We start from the raw sequence: 22,539 nt of genomic DNA, 5'->3' as shown, positions 1-22,539 counted from the left end.
TTTCGCAATCCGTTCCCTCGGATTTGTAAACCGTACTCACGGATTCATGCAGCAAACTCCTACGTGTTAACATACAGTTTTATTGAATATTATTATGTGGAATAGGTTTACAGCAAAGTGTCTTAAGTGATTCTCTATCAAGTGTAGTACGAGGTGGAATACAAAGATTTAATAAGAAAGATGCGCATTAAAATCTTGTTCAATTGCTGATAATCTATAATAGCACTTGATTATTATTGTGCAATAAACCTGGCATTGTGACTGACTCTGGAGTAATTTTTTCCTCTTTTGTAAGTTATTTTGGATAAAAGATTCTTATGCATAACCTGTTTAATAATATATAATAATGATACAAATAAAAATAAAGTTATTTTTTATAATTTTAATTTGTAGGCTAAATAAATGAGTACAAGACAGTAAAAATATTTGTCATAAAATAATTTGTGAATTGCTTTATTTTTAAATAACCTTTGACAGTTTTGGAAATGCTTGTGTACAATTCTTTCTTAACATGAAGACTTATTTTTGTGATTTTATTATACTAAGCTCCACCCACCTCACCCCACCTGCCGGAGTTAGATGCATGTTTCACTGTTAAGTGTAAAATGCGTGTCAGTTTTCAAATCCGAGGGAACGGATTGCGAAAGCGTGCGCACGGATTATGAATTCGTGGGTACGGATTCAAAAACCGAGGGTACGGTTTACACAATCTAAACGCACGGACTGGGAATTCGTGGGCACGGTTTGTTAATCCTGGGTACGATTTGTTAAACCGAGTGAACAGTTTATTAATTCATGAGCACGGTTTATAAACTGAGGGGACGGATTGCAAAACCGTCGCCACGGATTGATGTTTTTTCTCTCCTACAGGTGACGTGCGGGGCTCAGTACCGAGCCTCCAGCGCGTACTGAGTGAGCGAGCGCCTGCTGAGTAGCCTAACATAAACATATAAGTTGGTGTTTTTTTTTCTTCGGGGGTGTCAGGGGCATTGCCTGTTACGTCGTTTGGGTTATTGGGCTACCTTGTTGAACGCATAACATTATATTTCACACACCTTTTTTATTTTCCAAATTTAATTAATTAGTCCAACGAACCGTTCGGTACATAATGCGTACCGCGTACCGAACCGAAAGCCTCGTACCGAACGGTTCAATACGAATACGCGTATCGTTACACCCCTAATATATATATATATATATATATATATATATATATATATATATATAAACAATGTAATAATAAATGTTTTTGTGTATATATACTATATATAAATATAAATAAGGTCAGAGTTAGAATATAATATTATAACTTATTTTTTTATATTTTTATTAAAATATTTTTACTGCATTTTGGATTACTTTTTTTTTTATTTACTCTGAATTTTACTGCATTTATTATTATTATAAATCATAAAATTAGTCAAGAGTTTGAGTAGTAGTAATTTTCTAAATTATTACTGCACTTATCATTTATTATAAAACTTAGAATTAAAACATTTATAATATTTACAGTATTTGTTATTGTCTCCTATTTTAGTTTTGTATTAGGACCAACTTTTGGGAAATCACTGGAGAATTTGGCTTAACAATGAACCATTTAAAACCATAAATATTATATTCCTTCCCAATCCCTCCATCTGATTTCAATTCTTAAGCACACATGCATCTCTAAATAAACTTAAATGTGTAGCTAGATTTAAAGGCCATGAATGCTGCAGGTGTCTGGTCCTCATGAAGTCATCAGAGTCTTCGGCCCGTGTTTGGAGATCTAGTTTCCTCACGAAAGCGTTCGTCTCTGTGCAGGCGAGCCGTCAGTCCCTGAAGACCAAGCAGGCCGTGATCCGCTCCAGCGGAGGCCTGAAGAAACCTGCTGAGGCCAAGCGGCACAAGAAACCGTCTGTGGCTGGAGACTCGGAGGAGACTTTGAGCAGCGCCAACAGCACACCCAGAAAACTGTCAAAGGACATGAAGAAGAGGAAGACGGACGAGAGTCCTTCCACTAACTCGGCAAAGCAGGAGAGTCCCAAAACATCCAGAGAGCACAGTAGAGACCTGTCCTTGTGCAGGTAGTGTACCAGAGCTTCAGTCTTCAGCCAGTGTCCTTCAGTGTGTGTGTGTGTGTGAATCAGCTATCGCTCTTTTTCAGGATACTGTTGGCTGAGCTGGAGAGCCATGAGGACGCCGGACCCTTTCTGACACCCGTCAACCCCAAATCTGTCCCGGGATACCGCAAGATCATCAGGAAGCCCATGGACTTCTCTACTATCAGAGACAAACTCTCCAGCAGCCAGTGCGTATCACCAGTTAACTAGTCATTATTAACCACTTATTAGTAGATAATACTAAAATGATAGTATGATCATTTTTATTTGAGATTTATTGATGATGATGATGATCATTTTTATTTTATTAAGTAGATTGAGACTAGTCATATATTTAACAATTTTAAAAAAAAAATTTATATTGTTTTATATTGTATTCACTATTATTTATTTATTAAAAACATTATTTTTATATATATTTGTATTGTTTTATATTTTATTCACTATTATTTATTTATTTATTTAAAGCAAATTTTTTACAAATATTTTTATTGTTTTATATTTTATTCACTATTTATTTATCTATTTAAAACACTATTTATCAATATATATTTTTTGGTTTATATTTTATTCACTATTTAAAAACATTTACAAATATTTTTATTGTTTTATTCACTATTATTTATTTATTTAAAACACTATATTTATATATTTTTTTTTATTATTTTTGTATATTCACTATTGTTATTTTTTTTATTGTATTTCACTTTTTTGTTTTATAGTAGACCATAATTTTAACCAAACAGTCATTTGAGTTGAGTAGATCAAGTAATTGTTTTTTTTACTATTTTGGTGATTTATATTTATTATTTTTTTATTTTAACATTCATTCGAGTCAAGTAGATTAAGTAATTTATTTAAAAAAAACATTATTTTTACCATTTTTTTATTTATTCATATTTATTAATTTATTATATTTTAACATTCGAGTCAAGTAATTTATTTATTTTTTTAAACATTATTTTAACCCTTTTTGTGATTTTTTTTTTTTAATAAATTTTTTTATTTTAACATTCATTTGAGTGAAGTAGATTAATTTATTTAAAAACACATTTTCATGCTTTTGATAATATACATTGATGATACTAATAATAATAATTATTATTTTTAATAATATTATTAATTTATTTTTGTGTTCCTTTATTTTATTTTTTTTACTTTTTATTCTCAGTGGAATGATTATTTTAACCAAACAGTATTTTTGTTTTTGTTTTTTGTATCCAGTTTTTCCCCGTTTTTCATCAATATTTTGCACTAAACACAGTTTATATGCACCAGTATTTAATACCTCACTATTTGCCATCACAATCATAATCTTGACTTTTTTCACCGCAGGTACTTGAATCTCGAGACTTTCATCATTGACGTGAACCTGGTGTTCGATAACTGAGAAGTTCAACGAGGATAGTTCAGACATCGGCCGAGCGGGACACGCGATGAGACGCTTTTTCCAGAAGAGATGGAGCGAGCTGCTGAGACACGACTGAGACCAGCGTCTTTCACAAATCAAGTACAGGGACACAACTGTGAGAACAGCAGTGCTTTCAAAAACATCTTGTAAATATGTTCAGTTTTTTTCTTTCTTTTTAAATAAACGTTAATATTATAGTCCGTGTACTGTGTATGAAATTTGTTTTTAATTATTTATGACTTAAAAGGTCTTCGCTTTTTATGGAAAAAGAGACAAAACTGCTTTAAAAATCAAAATTGAATGTGTTTTCTTGATCAGATATGAAACAATAAGCTGTTTACATAATTATGCGCCGAAGATCCATTCTGGTTTCATTATAAAGCTGCATTTAGGTAAAAATGTCTATGCTTTAAATCACAAATTCCTAAACGGGCCATCGTGACATATGACTATTAATGTTTAATATCGGTTCTGAATATTGTATTAAGACTCCAGCATCGTTTATGCCTTTTTAATAGTTGTATCTTTTCATGCGTTTTAATACGGCACTTTCTGAAAACAGCAGTGCCTTCAGAAATCCACCGTTTTTACAACTTCTCCAACCTCAAACTATTCTGATGCACAAGTGTTCATCCAGTTTGCGCTGGATTTTTTACATCGTTATTGCAACAATAAAACTGATTTAAAAAAATCCTCCAAACCATATCTGGAAATCAGACGGCGTAGCAAACGCTCTTGCATTGTGACGGCCAGTGTTGCGCGTGCAAAAAAGCTGTTGTGATGAAATCTAGTTTACATGATGATTAATGTAATGGACTGCAGTGACTCTTCTGCTACTGAAGTCACTATACTTGAATTCTCCTGTGTGAAGATATTGCCATGAAGGTGTAGCGTTCTGTTTTGTAGGAGTTTTATTTTCTCTAGTTTGTGTCTGATATTTAATAAAATGTTTCCAAGCAGCCTGGTTGTGTTTAATCTGTAAGTGTGGATTTATTTGTATTTGTTTCGATGACTGTGCGTCTCCTCTTACAGCTGTATTTCTGTCTCTTCTTCTCAAATCTACTCCTGCAACAGAATTATGATGAGTCTTTCCTTTAGTTCATTACATTTTTTGTCTATTTTTATATTTAAATTTGACTTTTTAACTTTCATTTGTTTTAAAAAAGCTGTATATATTTTTTTTTCTTTTGTTTTTCTCTTTTTTTCAATTTATCCTGTCATTGTAGTCAAGTAGATATCAAGTAGTGATATACTTGATATACTTATATATATATATTATTTTATCCAATTACTTTTTGTTATCCAATTTTTTGTTTATCCAATTTACTTGCTTAGTCAAGTAGATTATTACTGCTTATTTAAAAAACAATATTTTCAGGCTTTTAGTGATCTTTATTGATAATAATACTAATAGTAATTATTAATTTTATCCACTGTCATTGTAGTCAAGTAGATTATGACTAGTCATTTATTAATAACAATAATTTCAGCCTTTTAGTAATATACTTATTGATGTGCGGCGTGTTCGACGGGGCTGTGGCGGTCAAAGACGCTGTAAAGTTTCAAATTTCATTTGTCAGTTTAAAAAAAATAAAATAAATGCATTAATGTTGAGACGTAATGCATAAATAAGTACAAAACAATGTAATACGTAATTTATTTATGCATAATAATTAATAATTATTTATAAATTATAAATTATTTTTGACAATTTTTGTATTTTTAATTTATTTTTTATTTTATTTTATTACACCTACATTATTTTTAACAAGATTCCACGTATGCATTAGATCTAACTGCTGCCATTGTGTCCTCAGATAAGCTTCAGTGATCTCTCTTCTGCTGTAGATGGTTATGACTCCCTCTGCTGGACACTGATGGGACTGACCTGCAGCCTTGTGGCAAAGTCTGAGGTTTTTCTATGAGCATGAAGTCTGGTGGATATTAATCTCATCAGACTGATGCCCGTTTAGACAGAAAAACACCATAACTGACATTAAAATAATTCAATCTCAGAACTTTTATTTATTTATTTGCCATTGTTATGCTCTTATTTGAAATTAGAATTGCTCCATTATGGTCTGCACATATAAAACAAAACGAAACAAAACAATGTAGCCTATTTTTAGACCTAAATATAAGATTTTTTGAATTGCGTATAACATGTCCATCCATTTGATTTTTATTATTAGTTTTACAAATATTTTGTTTTGAATTAGCTATTTGTGTCAAGTTAAACTAAACGAAAATGAGAAACGAAGTCTTCACAGTTAGCGGAAAAAAGGTTATTTTTGTATATTCTCTTTTATTTCGGTTTATGTTTGTTTTAATTCAAGTAACAATTTTTTTTTAATGGTTTAGTATTAGTTTTATAATTACTCTGCAAATAATCCCATTTTATTGCACAGTTTAGGGATTATTTTGTTTATATTATTTAATTTAATTTAAAATATATTATAAGGGTTTTCTTGGTATTATGATGAATGCATAATGCATTATTTAAAAAAAACCTTTAAAAATGTTGTATCTCATGAATATTCATAAGAACAGTTTTAATGTATTATAATATTTGCTTATTTGTGGTTAAAGCTTTTGATGATTTATAACACATAAACTAATGGTTTGTATTTATCATAGTGTATTGTGTTATACATATGAAGTAACATAATGTTGCTTGTGTACTTTATTTAAAGCAGACAAAGACCATGTATAAGTAAAAATAATATTTTTTCTCAGACAGCCATAAAATTAGATGTGATGAATGTGTAACTTTTGACATACTCCAAAACAGTCTTTCTGTTCAGGATCAGTTTATGGCAGGAAATAATTAGTGTTGTTTACAAGTATAATTATATTCCCATTATAAATGACAGGAGTGAATATACTGTAATTATCTTTACAGGGAACTCAAACATCAGGATAATCTTGATTAGTCGTGTGTGTGTGTGTGTGTGTGTGTGTGTGTGTTCAGATGGCCAGACAGTCAAGTTTCGATTGGCCTCTGATGGGCAGGATAACAGACTGAGGATATGGATTATTTCCCAGCATGCAACAGCAGGTACTCTCTGTCTCCATCACTGCACCTGGCATTCAATGTCAAAAAAAATAAGTTTAAAGTGAGGGAAACAACGACTGAAAATATTCTCCATGATTTTGACTTTTTTAAAGCAATTGTAGGTGTGTATCTTGCAGTTCTGAAACAAGGTCAGAATGTTTAGATAAAAAGTATATTGAAAGTGTATGTAGTATATTAAATCAAATACTTAAAATTGTAATAGCATTTTATATTTATCAACTTTCATAATAGAAAAGGTTATATGACCCACAGTAATATCCATAGATGCAAATTTCTCAACAATATCTACTATCTACTATTTGGATCTAATCTGCTTTAGGTGTGAATGTATAGGAGTAGTTCTGAGACGGGATGCTTCTGATTGATCGTTGTAGCTGTGATAGTTTTGTTGAACATCCTCTGTTTAATCCCTAATCCTCAGCGGCAGGCGTCAGAGCGGGCTTTGTGTGTCTGCCGCTGTGGCCTGCTGGGAATCTTCACACACACTTTAGTTTTACGCACACATGCAGATAAGCAGCAGTCAATCACAGGGGCTGCTGGGATATTGTGTCTCGCAGGAGTGTGTGTGTGTGTGTGTGTGGAGGCAGAACGTGCATGATGTTTGATTTTCTGACTGACGTGACCAGTGTTGTGTTTCAGAGTCTGAGTGATTGATGTCATTAGTTGATCTGAAGTGAATGCTGAACTTAAGTCAATGGTTTAATCACGTTCATGTGTCCTTGGCAACATATAATGCATCTGTGGTCTCGGTGTTGAAAAGAAACAAATATTTGTATTAATGAAGTTTTAATGTGCACCTAGAACGGCTGCAGATGAGGCATTAAGTGAATGGCACTGGGACTATTTGTTTTAATCGTGTAATAGATTTGAACTAAGAAATCGTGCTACACACATGTATTTGCCATGACTTGATTGCATTACAAAAATTAGTCGAGTAAAGAAAACACAAGGCACATGCATTTTCAAAACCCAAGTTTTCTATATATATTGCGATATATCGTAGTATATACTAATGTAAATAGTTAATCTCAACCAGGTATTTATATGTATGTATCTGTATATGTATATTTATATATACATGTACGTAAGTACCTACGTACATACATTATATAATGTTTTTGAAAGAAGTTTCTTCTGCTCATCAAGCCTGCATTTATTTGATCAAAAATACAGAAACAAATGTAATATTGTGAAATATTATTACAATTTAAAATAATGTTTTTTAAATGTATTCTACTTTAAATTATCGTTTATTTCTGTGATGCACAGCTGATTTTTAGGATCATTATCACATGATCCTTTAGAAATCATTCTAATATTATGATTCATTATCAAAGCTGGACACAGTTCTGCTGCTTAATATTTTTTCAGAACATGTGATACTCTTTTAGGATATTTTGATGAATAAAAAGAAAAAAAAAGAAGCTATGTTTTTAAAATATAAATATTTTGTAATAATAATATACACTACTTGTCAGTAATTTGGGGTCAGTCTTTTTTTTTCTTTTTCTTTTTATAAAATTAATACTTTTATTCAGCAAGGATGTGTTAAATTGATAAAAAGTGATAGTAAATAAAATATATTAGAAAATATATTATTAGAATATAGATTGTTAGAATGTTTTGTTTTATTTTGAATAAATGCAGTTCTTTTTAACCTTTTCTTCATCAAATATATCAGACAGCAGAACTGTTTCCAACACTCATAATAAATCAGAATATTAGAATGATTTCTAAATGATCATGTGATCGACTGATGTTACATGCGACACTGAAGACTGGAGTAATGATGCTGAAAATTCTGCTTTGCAACACAGGAATAAATTATTATTTTTAAGTATATTCAAATAGAAAACTATTATTTTAAGTTGTAATAATATTTCACAATATTATTGTTTTTTCGGTATTTTTGATCAAATAAATGCAGGCTTGATGAGCAGAAGAAACTTCTTTCAAAAACAATAAAAATAGTAATGTTTCCAAACTTTTGGTCTGTACTGTGTGTGTGTGTGTGTGTGTGTGTGTGTGTAATTGCACAGGGTATATTTGTACTGAACATTTTTCCCCACCTCACTTTTTGCACATTGGGTCTATTTTGTAAAGATGACTGGAATGGAATTGCCTTTTGAAAGAAGGAAAATGCTGCTCTGAAGAAAAACACAGCCTTTAAACCATCCTTTGCACTGCTCCTATCATCTCATAAAATGCTGTCTAGTTAGACAGCTCGCTAGGTTCTGAACAGTACTTCGAGTCACTAAATAGCTTGATCTGTTTTCCCACAGTGCTTCAGTGTGTGTGTTTATGCACGGGTCAGGAGATGTGTCTGCTCCTGTGCTCTGCTGTGCGTTCTCATTGGACTGGGTAAGCCCCGCCCACTCATCACATCACTGCTGCTGACAAACACTAGCTCACTTTTATTTATTACTTTTTTAAATTCTGTTTTGTTTATTAGAGTTTTTGAGTTTTATTTTGCACAGTGTGAAGAGACAATATTTTAGCATATAAAAAAAAACCTATAGACATATGACCACAAATGTTTGTTTAGCTGTATTTGCTGCACAATATATATTGGTTTTTGCCTACTATTCAGTGTTATTTTAGTTACCTTAGCATTATTTCCTGTAAATACTATTATAGTATTTATTAACATTTTTATTTAGATTAAATTTGATCATTTGCTAGTAATTTTTTATATTTTATATTTAGCTTTAATAGATTTTTGTTTAATTTTTAGTAACATAAAATTGTAATTAAGTTTATTTCAGCCAAGTCAACATTTCTAATTTGTGTTTAAGTTTTTTTTTTTTTTTTTTTTTTTTTGTGTTTGAGATCTAATATTTCTATTTAATTTGATTAGACACAGTATATTTTATGTTGCATATTTAGTTTGACACACTGTGACCAGCAGATGGATCTGTGGCATCAGAGTCTGATCTCAGTGTTTAATGCTGGATTTCAACACTTTTGAGGAACAAAGATCTGTCGGAGTTTAGATGCTGGTGACAAACAACACAGCATGATGTAAATATGGATTTTATTTGGCTCTATTTTCAGGTCTGTGGATAAAACGGTGACCGTCTATGAAGCGGTGAGTGATTGGCACCTTTATTCTTACGGTTTGAGTTTATTGCATCAAAAATACTGTTAACAAACCACAAAATGCATCTATTAATGAACACCGATCCAGAAGAAGAAATATGACTATGACAGTTCTTGGACTTTCTTTATGTAGAGCATTAAAAAAAAAAAAGTCATGCATTAACCACAAAAATATCGTAAGTATATACAGTATACAGTATATATACAGCATTATTTACCAGCAAAGGTTTGGGAAACAAACCAGAGTTTGATTAATGAAAGATTATTTATATTTAAATATTCCAAAACCATGTGATTTAGAGATCCATTATTTATGCTTTGCCAAAATGCAATTAGTTTTTGTATTTACTCATGCAGTATCTGTCTGGCGTGATGGATGTGTTTCTGGATGACATACAGTATGTGCTGACAGGTTTATAAAACACATCATAAATCTGTCTGTCCCTCTCACTGTCACACACTTCATCTTCTTATTAATTGATCGATCAGAGTATGTGGTTGAGATGCTCTGTCACCTGCAGCTACTGCCCCAAACACATGATGAACCTGTGTGTGTGTGTGTGTGTGTGTGTGTGTGTGTGTGTGTGTGAACAGCATCACGGAGTCTCTGAATCTCTTCATATGAATCCAGAGTCACACTGCAGATTAATACAGAATTTTGATACAGAGTTCCGTTCCGTTTGAAACTGAAATTAGAATACCTTCAACATTCCACTTCAAATCCTGTAGAGTTCCGTAATAGTTTCCAAACATTTCAGTCGTTCTGTTATTAATTCTGCATTCGGTTTTGCTGTGAGTTCATATTAATTTAAAGAAACAATTTTACATTATGGCATTACTGAATGAACAAATCAGTGTTTATAATTTTTGCTTGCTTCGTTACTGATTATGTTTGTGCTGTTGAACAAATTGTTTAAGTGAATGATGCATTTACCCAATCATATATGAATCATTCACAAATCTTGAACTATTCATTCAGGAACGAAACAAGCGACTGTCTATTAGACTGAATATCAGATGAAAATTGTTTTCATAAATCATGTATTTCATTCATAACTTTTCTCATTCAAAAGCTCAGATTTATTCAAGAATGAAACAAGCTACTTTCTGTGAGAGTCACTGAATCATTCCTGGAAAGTATTCAATTAAAAAAACTGATTCATTCAGGAACTAAACAAGCGACTGTCTACGAGAGTCTCTGAATCTTGCACAAAAACAATTTGTTCTAAAACACTGATTCATTCAGGAATGAATAAGTCTATATGAGTGAATTACAGAATCGTTCACACAAATGATTCATTTAAAAACACTGATTCATTCAGGAACTAAATAAGTCTATATGAGTGAATTGCAGAATTGTTCACACAAATGATTCATTTAAAAACACTCATTCATTCAGGAATGAAATACGTCTATATGAGTGAATTGCAGAATCTTTCACACAAATGATTCATTTAAAAACACTGATTCATTCAGGAATGAAATACGTCTATATGAGTGAATTGCAGAATCTTTCACACAAATGATTCATTTAAAAACACTGATTCATTCAGGAACGATATAAGTCTATATGAGTGAATTGCAGAATCGTTCACACAAATGATTCATTTAAAAACACTGATTCATTCAGGAACTAAATAAGTCTATATGAGTGAATTGCAGAATCTTTCACACAAATGATTCATTTAAAAACACTGATTCATTCAGGAACGATATAAGTCTATATGAGTGAATTGCAGAATCGTTCACACAAATGATTCATTTAAAAACATTGATTCATTCAGGAACTAAATAAGTCTATATGAGTGAATTGCAGAATCGTTCACACAAATGATTCATTTAAAAACACTGATTAATTCAGGAACTAAATAAGTCTATATGAGTGAATTGCAGAATCGTTCACACAAATGATTCATTTAAAAACACTCATTCATTCAGGAATGAAATACGTCTATATGAGTGAATTGCAGAATCGTTCACACAAATGATTCTTTTAAAAACACTGATTCATTCGAGATTGATTCATTCAGGAAAGAAAGTTGCTTTCTATATATTCAGTGTTTTAGAACAAATCCTTTCTGTGAATGATTCAGTGACGGTCACTTGTTTGATTCCTGCATGAATCAGTGTTTTTAATCGAATCGGTTGAAAGAATCAGTGATTTCGTGACTCATTCATAAAACAAGTCACTTGTTGTAATGCTGTAATGTGCAGAAGTGTTTTTAATTTAATTTTTTTGCAGTATATTCACACATATATTTTCACAGCAGTTTGTGTCTGACTAAATGGACTTTTTCTGTTATTTCTGTGTCTCTGCTGTAGATATGTGTCTGCATGCCGTGGTTTGCCTCTGGCTCTAAGGATCAGACGGTGAATATCTGGAGAATTGGAGATGAAAGTGCAGAAGCGTGTAAGTCCACCTGCTTGTGCTGAATACTGACACTGTTTGACCGTCTGAACACTAGATCAATGCTCCCCATTCAACACAAGGGAAGCTTACTGAAATGTTATAATGTCCATTATCATAGAAAAATCATTTCAGGAACTATTTACAATAAAATGACATTCATTTGTGCTTTCTCTTAGTTTTCCAGCTGAACCATTGAAAATGTCGGTCCAAGGTTAGAGCTTCTCACCATTAACATTCACCAATAAAACAAGAGAAAGAAGCACGTTGTTTATTTACAGTGCATGGTTTTATTAAATCAGAAAACTGAAGGTAAAGCTAAAAGGATGAGTTATTGACATACCAGCGAGGCAGATTTGGACATGTGCAAAGTAGTTCACAAGACTGATCCGAACGATACATTCACGAAGCGAACCAAATCTAATTCTCAACACACAGACAATGTGCTTCATGCTTTCATACTAGTTCAAGAAAGCTAGAAATCATTATTATTATATAATTATACTATTATTATTATTATTATTATTACAAAAAATGACCTGTATAGCAACCTGCTTAAAACCTCTCCGAACCCCCTGAGCACTTCTAACAGTCTGTAGCTCTGAGTTTTGAATGGAAAACAACTCATATTTTCTTCATAAGTCTTTAAAATTATACTTTTACTCCTAAAGATAAAAAAAAGTGTTAGATGCAATGAACACTAAAATATGATCATCCTCAAGTGAGGAACCCCCTTTCTAAAATTCATGTTTTCATGTAAAGACCCAATTTATACTCTGAAAAATATTGTGAATATTGGTATTATTTGAAAATAAAAGAAAAGAGGGAAAAAAAAGTATTTCTATTAAATTGTTACATTTTTGTTCTTTTCCCTATAGTACTGTACTCCTAAGGTGTATTATGTAATTTTTTATTATTATTATTTATGCAAATCAATTATTAATTTATTAAACTGTATACAACTTTATTTTTTTTAAAGATTTTTATTTGGCTTAGTAATTGATTTATTTGAAGCTAAACATTTACACAGTTTTTCTGTAAACTATATAGTTTTATTCTAAATTGTACACATACATATACAATACAGATATACACACAGACACATACATACACACACACACACACATAATTAAAATTCAAACCAATTTTCTTAGCAGAACTTGTCACCTAAAAATGCAATGCTTCAAACTGCCTGAAGCAGCTCAGGTTAATTCTGACTGTCCTCTGTAGGGAGTTGATTGATTGGTTGAGTTTATCACCTGCATTGATGAAGGCTGCAGTTCGAGCCAATCAGATGCTTCTGTTAGTCTCGTGGTTGTCCGGTGGGGTCCTCAGGAGAAGCTGGAGCTCTGCGCTAATGAATGAAGAGCTGCTGCAGTCATCAGAACCTGCTGCTGCGGTGAGTCCAGAGATGACTACATATTGATCACACACGCACGATTCCCACAGCTCTCTCCAGCTCCTCATGCAATCAGCAACCTCTCCATTGTAAATGACAGGTGATGCATGCTGACAGCGCTGTCTATGAGAGACACAACTCCAGTGCCGCACATTAGAGCGCGTGCACCTTCAGATTTCAAACTTAGCAGGATGTTTTCATTCCCTTAGAGCCGTGTTACACACTTCATTAAAGGTCCATAATAGGGGGACTTTAACAAAGCTATAGGGTGTTAACACACACACACACACACACACACATACATATATTAGGGCTGGGTTTTGACACAAATTTCACAGTCCGATTCAATTCTCATTCAAAAGCTTGCAAGACAAATTGTGTTTGTCACCTTGAGATGGCCAGATATATTTGGAGTTATACACGGAAGCATAAAGCAAAACCAAAAACAGCAAAATCATGTTGCTCAACAGTTTTCTCTGTCCTGTAGAGTCGGTGGGTCTCCGGGCTGGAGTGGGATCTGAGATCTTCACTGCTGGACTCTGATGTTCCTCTGTCTGATCACCAGAGAGCTCATGAAGGACCCCGTCATCACTGCAGGTCAGTGCAGGACACAGACACTAATTAGCTTGTCCTGATTAATCTAGAGGTAAAATATCTTTAGGTTCACCAAAGAACCTATCAGTGAACATTTCAGAAATTTCAAATATTTTAAATCGGAAATATTCCATGGATCTTCACAGGGGTCATGAACTGACTTTATGAAAATCACGTGTGAATTGTCTTGTTTGTTAATGAATATGTGGTAAAATGACATGAAATGAAAAGTGACATAAGACTAGAACTTCATTAAAAATAAAATGTATTCTCTTCCTAATGTTAGGATCAGAAGAAAGGCAGTGCAAATACTTAAGTCTTATTCTCTTCAGAGCATCTTTATCATTTGGTTTCTACATTCGTCTCTCTCGTGAACACTACATGTGTGAATCAGTGGGCGGGGCTAAACAAACTGATGTTGATCATCTGTGGAGGCGGAGCTTATCCACACTATGACATCATCGAGTAGAATGTTCCAAAAGCTGTCGTTTTGGCGGACTGCCTTCAATATAAGCTGTTTTTAGACTAAAACCCCAAATTTACAGATTGTTTTAAAGTACAATAACCTCTTCCTTGTCAGAAGATCAAGGGGATTTTGGTTCCTCCGTTCATGACCCCTTTAAAGCTCATGGAATCATGAAAACCGATAATGAACCTGTACTTTCAGTATTGTCGACACCGAAATAATTCTCATTCACAACATTAGCTGTAATAATCGAAGTATCAGTACGACATCAACAGTCGTTCAACAGCTTCATGTTCAACAGCTTCATGTTCATCTCTTGGTGAGTGAAGCTCTGTGTGTATGATGGGCTCAATAGTGTTGTTCGGCCGAGGGTTCGGTGCCGTAGAAGTCAAGCTAATGCACCTTGATTTGAATAAAGCCTTTCAGTGGAGGTCAGAAAGACTGTGTAAATGCATTTCTACTCAAAATAGCAGAGCATTCTGGGAAAAGCTTTTAATGGTTGATTCCTCATGGTTTTTCATCATAAAGTTAACATGTCAGTGTTAATAAAATATACAGCACAATACCAGCATTGACTGATTTTGCTTCACATGAGCATTTTGATCGAAAACTTCACTGCTTCAGATTAATGCAGAGAAATAAAAAAAAAGTACTTACTGCTCTGGTTTATCTTTAGGTCTTTATTTATTTTTATTAAACTACTAAAATTGGCTTTAATAGTGTGTGAGAAATGAAACGTAATATTAAATAAAAAGTGCATGAGTGAGTGATCACAACTGATGAGACGCACCAAAACTAAATATATTTTACATTAATAAAAATAACTACTGTACATAAAATGTATTTATTGATGGCTTTAATATTGTTTGTGTGAAATAGAATATAATAAGCTAATAAAGGATGTCCAACAGATTGATAATTTATATTAAAAAATATACATTTATCTGAACTAGCTTGTCCAAATTACAATGCAACACTTCATAATAATAAAGCAATATGTTTTCCAGTGGGATTTTCTTTTTATTATTTCCCATAAATGGACCATGGCAGGAATAAATTCATTTTTTAATACAGAACGCAGTAACAGATCACAACTCATGAGGCACCAATTGCAATAAAAAATTATATATATCTATATCCAAATAATATCTGCCCATCTCAAACTTATGACTTAATATTTTTCTCCACTTCCTTCACATTAACTTTAGCATGTGCTCACACCCAGATGGCCTCCGTGCTTTCATATTCGTAAAACATTTGTTTCATATTTCTTTTGAAAGTAGCTGTGCAAAAATAACTATATAAAATATATTGCTTTGACAGATACCAAGCAGGAGGCGCCGTAAATAAATTAATCCGGACAGGAATAACAAGCAGGAGAGAATAGAGTTTAACATCGTAGGGCAAATTCAGATGTAATGTACAAACATACAAACAGAGCAGGTACAGCTTTAATAACATCACGCCAACCTAAAATGCATGAAGAACACAAAACACACTTTTAGTAAATGGTCCAAATACGCCATCTTCACATAAAAGGTGAAAACTACACATTACAGTAATATTTACAGTACATCTGATCGCTGTCATCAGTTCAGGTGACATTAACCCCTTGTGCACAGGTTGAGTTCTCAATCAGATCCTCAGTGCTGTCTGTGAATCAGTGTGACTTCAGCTGTTTGCGGTCCCTTAACAAGGGCTTATTAAATCTAAACCATCATCTGGAAGCTGGAGCGGTCCATGTTCACAGGACTTACAGAAAACACGAGTAGAAACAGACCCATGAATCAGTTATCATGTAACCGAACCTTAGAATATAAATGTCATGTGTTTCCGAGTGAATACGGTGTTTAAATCTTGTTATATAACTGTATATGCCACTGTAACACCTTGAAATTTGGCTTGAAATTTTGTAGACAAATAAATTGTGCCTACATATGAATTTCTTTATAAAACTTAAGTTTTAATTAAAATGGATAAGTTTGAAACCGTATTATACTACAAAATGGAAAATGACGAATAGTTATGCATCCAAAACCTTTGACTGTATATAATTATCTATCATTTATATATATACATCTTAAATACCAATCAAAATGTAATGTTTTTGTAAGAAGCGTCTCCAAAGCTGATCAAAAATATGGTAAAGAATGGTGAAATTAAAATAAATGTTTTCTATTTGAATATATGTTAATATGTGTATATAGAAATAATGTAATATTTCTGTGATGCTCCGCTGTATTTTCAGCATAATTCCTCCAGTCTTCAGTGTCACATGATCTTCAGAAATCATTCTTAGATGCTGAATTACTGCTCAAGAAACATTTCTGATTATCAGTGCGGAAAACACCTGTTTTCAGGATCCTATGATGAATAGAAAGCATTTATTTGAAATTGAAATCCTTTGTAACATTATAAATGTCTTTACTGTCACTTTAGATCAGTTTAATGCATCCTCTCTGAAATGTTTAGCATGGGCAGTGGTGTGTCTTCATCTGAAGTGTGTCGTCTAGGGTTGTTGCATATGAACATCCTAAACATTGGACTCGATAAAGGATCTCTTTGGTTTGATTGCCGCTACATGACTGGAGGGGTTTTCTTGGGTTAAGCCGGGCTGTTTGCTCATGCTGTCTGTGAATGAATGTGCCATGGCCAGAACCGGTTTGCTTTCTTTATAGCAGAACTCTTTAGCGTGCAGACTCCCGTTGCGCAGGCCCTTGAGCGGCTCGTAATAAGCGCCGGACGGTTTGCTGTACTCAATCTCACCGGTCAGACCCGCAGAAGCCACGAGTCCTTCAGTGGAGTGACTCTGCCAGCCTCGAGACGCCACCGGCTGCTGAAATCGAGCCGTCTTGTCCATGATTCCCATGAACGGACGGGGTTTGTACTCCACAGAGCCGGTCTGGCTGATCTTAGGCTTGTCCGATGCGGTCTTAGTGCGCACGTCTGGGCCTTGCACTTTCCCGCTGTCTGATAAACTGCTGCTGGACGCCAGGCTGCTGGTGGAGCTGGAGACCCTCATGCTGGCGTCCTTTCGCAGCTCTTGACTTTGAGCTCCAGAAGTGGTAGGAAGAGCCGTTCCTTCCAGAGTTTTGGACGAGTGCATCTGGACGTCTGTATCGTTGTTTGTGGGCAGTAACGGGCTGATATCAATGCCTGGGCCAGCCTTTAGGACGCTGGAGATATGTCGGCTGGGAATGGGGCTGGACGGAGCATACTGCGACTGGCTCTTGGTGTGTGTCGGCCGTGTGGCTCCGGCCTGTAAGGAGCTGAGATGCTGGTTGGTTTTAACGATCTGTGCCTGTTTGCTGGGCTGCAGGACGAGGCTCTTCTGGTGCTGGTGTCGGAGGCTTTGCCTGTGAGGCGGTGAAACCGAGCGGCCGTTTGAAGTCCGGTTCAGTGAGTAGATGTTTTGGGACCAGGCCTCAGTGTCGTCGTCCTCCTCCTCTTCCTCCTCGTCATCGTCGGCGTGCTCCGGGTCGGCCGGCAGGCTGCTCAGACTCTGGTGTTTGCTCTGGCTGCGCTGCATCTGTTTGCACTCGTCCTCCACGCGCGCCAGCAGACGACAGATCTCACGGTTGTTGGGGCAGAGCTTGGTGGCCTCGTGCAGGTCAGCTAATGCTGCGCTGAACTGTCTGTGAGCAGAGCGTTCACATAGAGATGGAGAGAACATTTTAAAAGCAGTACTTTGAAATGGAAAAAAAAGTGCACAATACACTACTTTCGAATTCATTAATGTCCTCACCTGCTGCTGCGTTTGGCTCTTGCTCTCGCATAGTACGCCTCATACGATTTGGGTTTGAGCTCCAAAGCCTTGGTTGCGAACTCCTCTGCCATGCCAAAGTCCTGTCAGAGAGAAAGAGAGGTGAACATCAGGCCATCATCCACTTTACACTCCCACCGCAGCACGGCTGAATAGCTGCAGCTTGCTCCGAATAATAGGTGATTTAATGAATGAACTCTTCAGCAGTTGTTGATTGTCATCAGTCTTAGGTGCAGACTGGAAATTGGCTCTGTTTTGTGTTCGGAGACCTTTTGGAGCCGGGCTATTACTTCCGAATAGACCTTCAAAATCAATTCAGGCCCTCAGAGTAATCTGCATCTCTCTCTTCTTGAGGTGTCTGACATCTTGAGCAGCGAAAAAACCCTCAATCTGACTGACCCAGGCCAGAAGAACCAGCACACCTCGGCGTGAAGCGTAATAATGACTGGTAAATATTAGAAAATTTGCCATTTATCCAGAATTTCTATAGTTGAGTTGTTGATCATTTAAATTAGGGATCGAATAACTCTCAGCATCAATATCAAAAAGGCACATCAGAGGAGTCAATGTTTTTATAAATATATTTGATAATTTGCACAGGAAATTATATTGTATATTAAATATTGGTATTTTCCTCTTTTTCAGTCAGCAACGATATTATTAAACAGTTTTTATTAAGTGAAATAAATATAAAAAAGAAAATTACTATTAGCGTTGATATCACAAAAAACATTTTGGCAAAAGTTTAAATAACAAATGCTACTAAATTATAGATGCATTTTTAATTTGTAAATTTATTAATAAAATTCTGGATAAAAAAATTGTTTGTTTTTAAATTATCAGCCTGCACCGTTGTTGTTGACTACAACATTTTAAATAAATGTGAAATTGAACAAACAAACTTAAAAATATAAAAACAAATGAGAAATGCTAACTTGGCAACTAACTGAAAAAAATTAAGCTGAAAAATAAAAATGCAAAACAAAAGTAACATTCATATTTCTAATTTAAAATATGAATAATCCTAAAATAACACTGCCTTGTATTTGAAAACTTTATCTTGTGAGTAGTAAATATATTTTCTGATGACTGATGTTTGTAAACCCTGATGTCAGCATTAATCTCTGAATGTTATTAATGTCTAGCTCCTGTTGACTTGATGTGAAAGTGTCTGCAGTCTGTGAATGAGAGCAGGTGTCTGGTGAGGCGTCTCTAATGATCTCTGGTGTCTTACGTTGGTTTTCCGGCGACAGCGAGAGAGATTGAGGTACAAAGACACACGCAGTTCCTTAAAGGCCTTGAGTTCATCACCGAATCCCTCTCTGGGAAACTTCCTCAGTGCGTACTGATAGCGCTGAGCCGCTTCCTTCATCTTCCCCCTCTGAGAGAGAGAGAAAGAGACGCAGCTCATCAATCACACATCGTCTGCTCTGATAACCATCACTCAGTATGTCATTATCTCCTGGATTAAAGCTCAGCTCTTTGTTAAGGCGTGCGGAAATAATCGTTCTCAGTTTCATTTTAATAAGCGTCCAGACATCACACATCAAAACTTGATTATTATTAGTCAGTCTCAACACTGAGCTCTCAAATATCACTGAAATTATGCTAAACCTCTCTCACATTCCATCCACCCTATACATATAAACATGCATAGTAATAAAAAATAAATTAAGTATCGTATTTTCCGGACTATACACTTCTTCACATAGTTTGGTTGGTCCTGCGACTTATTTATCAACATTAATTTGACATGAACCAAGAGAAAACATTACGGTCTCCAGCTGTGAGAGGGCGCTCTGTGCTGCTCAGTTCTCCTGTAGTCTACACTGAAAACAGAGCGCCCTCTTGCGGCTGTAGACGGTAATGTTTTCTCTTGGTTCTTGGGTCTAAATGAATGTAACTTATGCCGTGTTTCCACCGCAGGAACTTTACCCAGGAACTAGGGACTTTGGCCTGGTACTCGGTGTGTTCCCACCGCAGGAACCAGGAACTAAATAAAGTTCAGTGTAAAAACAATGCCCCTCAGAAAGTCCCTGCTGGGGAGGTGGTACTTTTTCAAAGTTCCGGAACTTTGGGGGGCGGGGCTTTGGCGCTAAACATGCTGATTGGTTGAGTTCAACCACCATTTATTCGGATCAACATTTTCAAAATATTACTGTTATTGTGTCATGAAATGTAATTTTAAAAGTATTTCAGGCGAGAATGTAGTTGTTTCAAACTCAAATCTGTGGTTTATTTATAAAGACAGCGCCTATTTAAAAAAGCATTTTGCCGATCTCGTAGACGGTGAGCTCCACTCGATCAGCGGGAGCTCAGTCCTCATGTATCCGCAGAGAGCAGCCTCTCCTGGGATAGACCTTCTGATGTGTGCCGCTGGCTCTGATGTGTCTTTAGTGGTTAAACATAACATATAATTCAGCTGTGGGGGGGGGGGGGGATCTAACAGGTTTTCTTTGGTCTGTATTCAATTTATCTATATGTTAAAATGAAAATAAAAAAGTAAATTTATATAATATTTCGTTTCATAGTTCAGGGATATGTGTATATGCAGCTGTTATGCTTAAATGAAAACCAAAGGAGGCAGTGGTATTTGATATCCTATTTTGTTTTGTTGTAAATATACAGAGGAAAATAGCAGTAGCCATGGTCAGCTGACTGATGTTATCATGTACGCTGCTGTTTGCAGATTTACCGGATTCGCATCATCACGAACATCACACTCCCGAGTCAAATGCACAAAGACTGAACTACCGAGGATGCACATCCAAAATCAGCGTACTTCGTATGGAGAGACTCGCTCAGACCTACGTCACCAGTCTATTTGCCTAATCTTCCCGGTACTTTACACCGCGGTGGAAACGCAGAAAGCAACAGGTCTGGGGGGGGGGAAAGTTCCTGGTACAATTGTTCCGGGTAATTTAGGTGGAAACGCGGCATTATAGTCCAGTGCGACTTATAGTCCGAAAAATATGGTATATGTAAAATTATATTCATTTTAATATATGCTTTTAATAATACAATTACAATATTTGCTTAAATATGATAAAATTCTAAAATATTATTATTTAGAATTATAATAAGCATTTCTTTCGTTTCATCCTCCCTCTTGCATTTTTTTTCCACTGTGAATCCCATTTTTATTTTAATAGGTATTCAGTAATTAATATCATGGATCAAATTTATCTTGGGCTTTCAAACATGTTTGTGTAATTAGGCTAAACTTTAATCTGTCCTGACCTTATACAGCAGGTTGCCTTCCTCCATCAGCTTCTGCAAGAGGATGATGAGGATGTCGGGTTTGGAGGTCGCCATCGCCCAGGCTGCGTTACCTTGAGAGAGAGAGGTGGAGCGTTACATCAATCTGATCCTGAAACGCAGCTGAGCAGAAGAATGGAATTGGCGTGAAATAGAGTTACCTAAAGAGTGTACCTGTTCGATCATAAGGTGACGTTCTGTAGCCTGACCAGGGTTTTAGTGAAAGCAGTTAAGAGAGAGAAGAATGAGAAACAGAGCAGAACGAGGCATGCAAAGAGAAAATACAGCATCACTCGTCCACAGCAGACGCCACGTGTGCGTCACTTTTACACCAACACTGAGCTTTAGCTTGTTTCCACTGAAGAAAAGAAAGTTCCCTCATCAGCCTTAGTCTGGTGAAGCCTGAAGACTATACTATACTACTGTTCGTGTATGTGTCCTTTTAAAATCAAATTAAATTGAAACATTAAATGTAAAAAAAAAAAATTACCTGTATTTCATCAGAGCAGGGCTATTTTTGCATCAAGATAATATTTTAGTTTTTTTTATATACATATATTTTGATTTAGTATTTATTTCTTGTCTTTTTTTATTAGTTTTTATCCATTTTTATTTCAACATTTATTTTAACACAAGAAGTTAAACTAACTGAAAATGAGAAATGTTGCAACTAGCTGAAATAAAATGTTACGTCAAAGAGGTTCAGCTGACAAAACAACAAAAAAAACCCTGGTGTAAATAAAGAAAATTCTTGCTACGCTTCAGCCACTTTCATTAAGGTTTTGATGATTATGATGAGTTAATTATGTTATATGTGAAGTGCAGTTAAATCAGCTGAAGTCAGTGGAAACAGCTGGTTCTGAGAAAGACTGACACACACACACACACACACACACACACACACACACACACACACACACACACACAGAGCAGGGTCTGTGATGTAAGAGCTTCAGGAGGAAAG

General features: G+C 34.9%; 2 protein-coding genes across 5 annotated transcripts in view; one reads left to right on the top strand and one right to left on the bottom strand.

Moving 5' to 3' along the window:
• Positions 1-4,471, top strand: part of baz2bb (bromodomain adjacent to zinc finger domain, 2Bb) — a 72,628-nt gene extending 68,157 nt beyond the window's left edge. Inside the window, 4 exon segments of the mRNA XM_026271141.1 lie at positions 1,804-2,066; positions 2,147-2,290; positions 3,438-3,488; positions 3,490-4,471. Of these exon segments, the coding sequence (XP_026126926.1) occupies positions 1,804-2,066; positions 2,147-2,290; positions 3,438-3,488; positions 3,490-3,589 (558 nt within the window). The 3' untranslated portion in view covers positions 3,590-4,471.
• An 11,516-nt stretch (positions 4,472-15,987) lies between these two features.
• tanc1b (tetratricopeptide repeat, ankyrin repeat and coiled-coil containing 1b) overlaps positions 15,988-22,539 on the bottom strand; it is a 160,189-nt gene continuing 153,637 nt past the window's right edge. For 3 of the 4 annotated variants that reach the window (XM_026271137.1, XM_026271138.1, XM_026271140.1), the window contains 5 exons: positions 21,750-21,779; positions 21,558-21,649; positions 19,552-19,698; positions 18,300-18,400; positions 15,988-18,189 (listed from right to left, as the gene is read on the bottom strand). In XM_026271137.1, coding sequence (XP_026126922.1) covers positions 17,088-18,189; positions 18,300-18,400; positions 19,552-19,698; positions 21,558-21,649; positions 21,750-21,779 — 1,472 coding nt within the window. In that variant the 3' untranslated portion in view covers positions 15,988-17,087. The remainder of the gene's footprint in view (positions 18,190-18,299; positions 18,401-19,551; positions 19,699-21,557; positions 21,650-21,749; positions 21,780-22,539) is intronic. The other variant, XM_026271139.1, reaches the window with a different exon arrangement.

This window comes from Carassius auratus, chromosome 9, assembly GCF_003368295.1.
Source record: "Carassius auratus strain Wakin chromosome 9, ASM336829v1, whole genome shotgun sequence".
Taxonomy (NCBI): domain Eukaryota; kingdom Metazoa; phylum Chordata; class Actinopteri; order Cypriniformes; family Cyprinidae; genus Carassius; species Carassius auratus.
The sequence above is the reverse complement of the archived record's forward strand: the minus strand, read 5'-3'. Positions and strand labels throughout refer to the sequence as shown.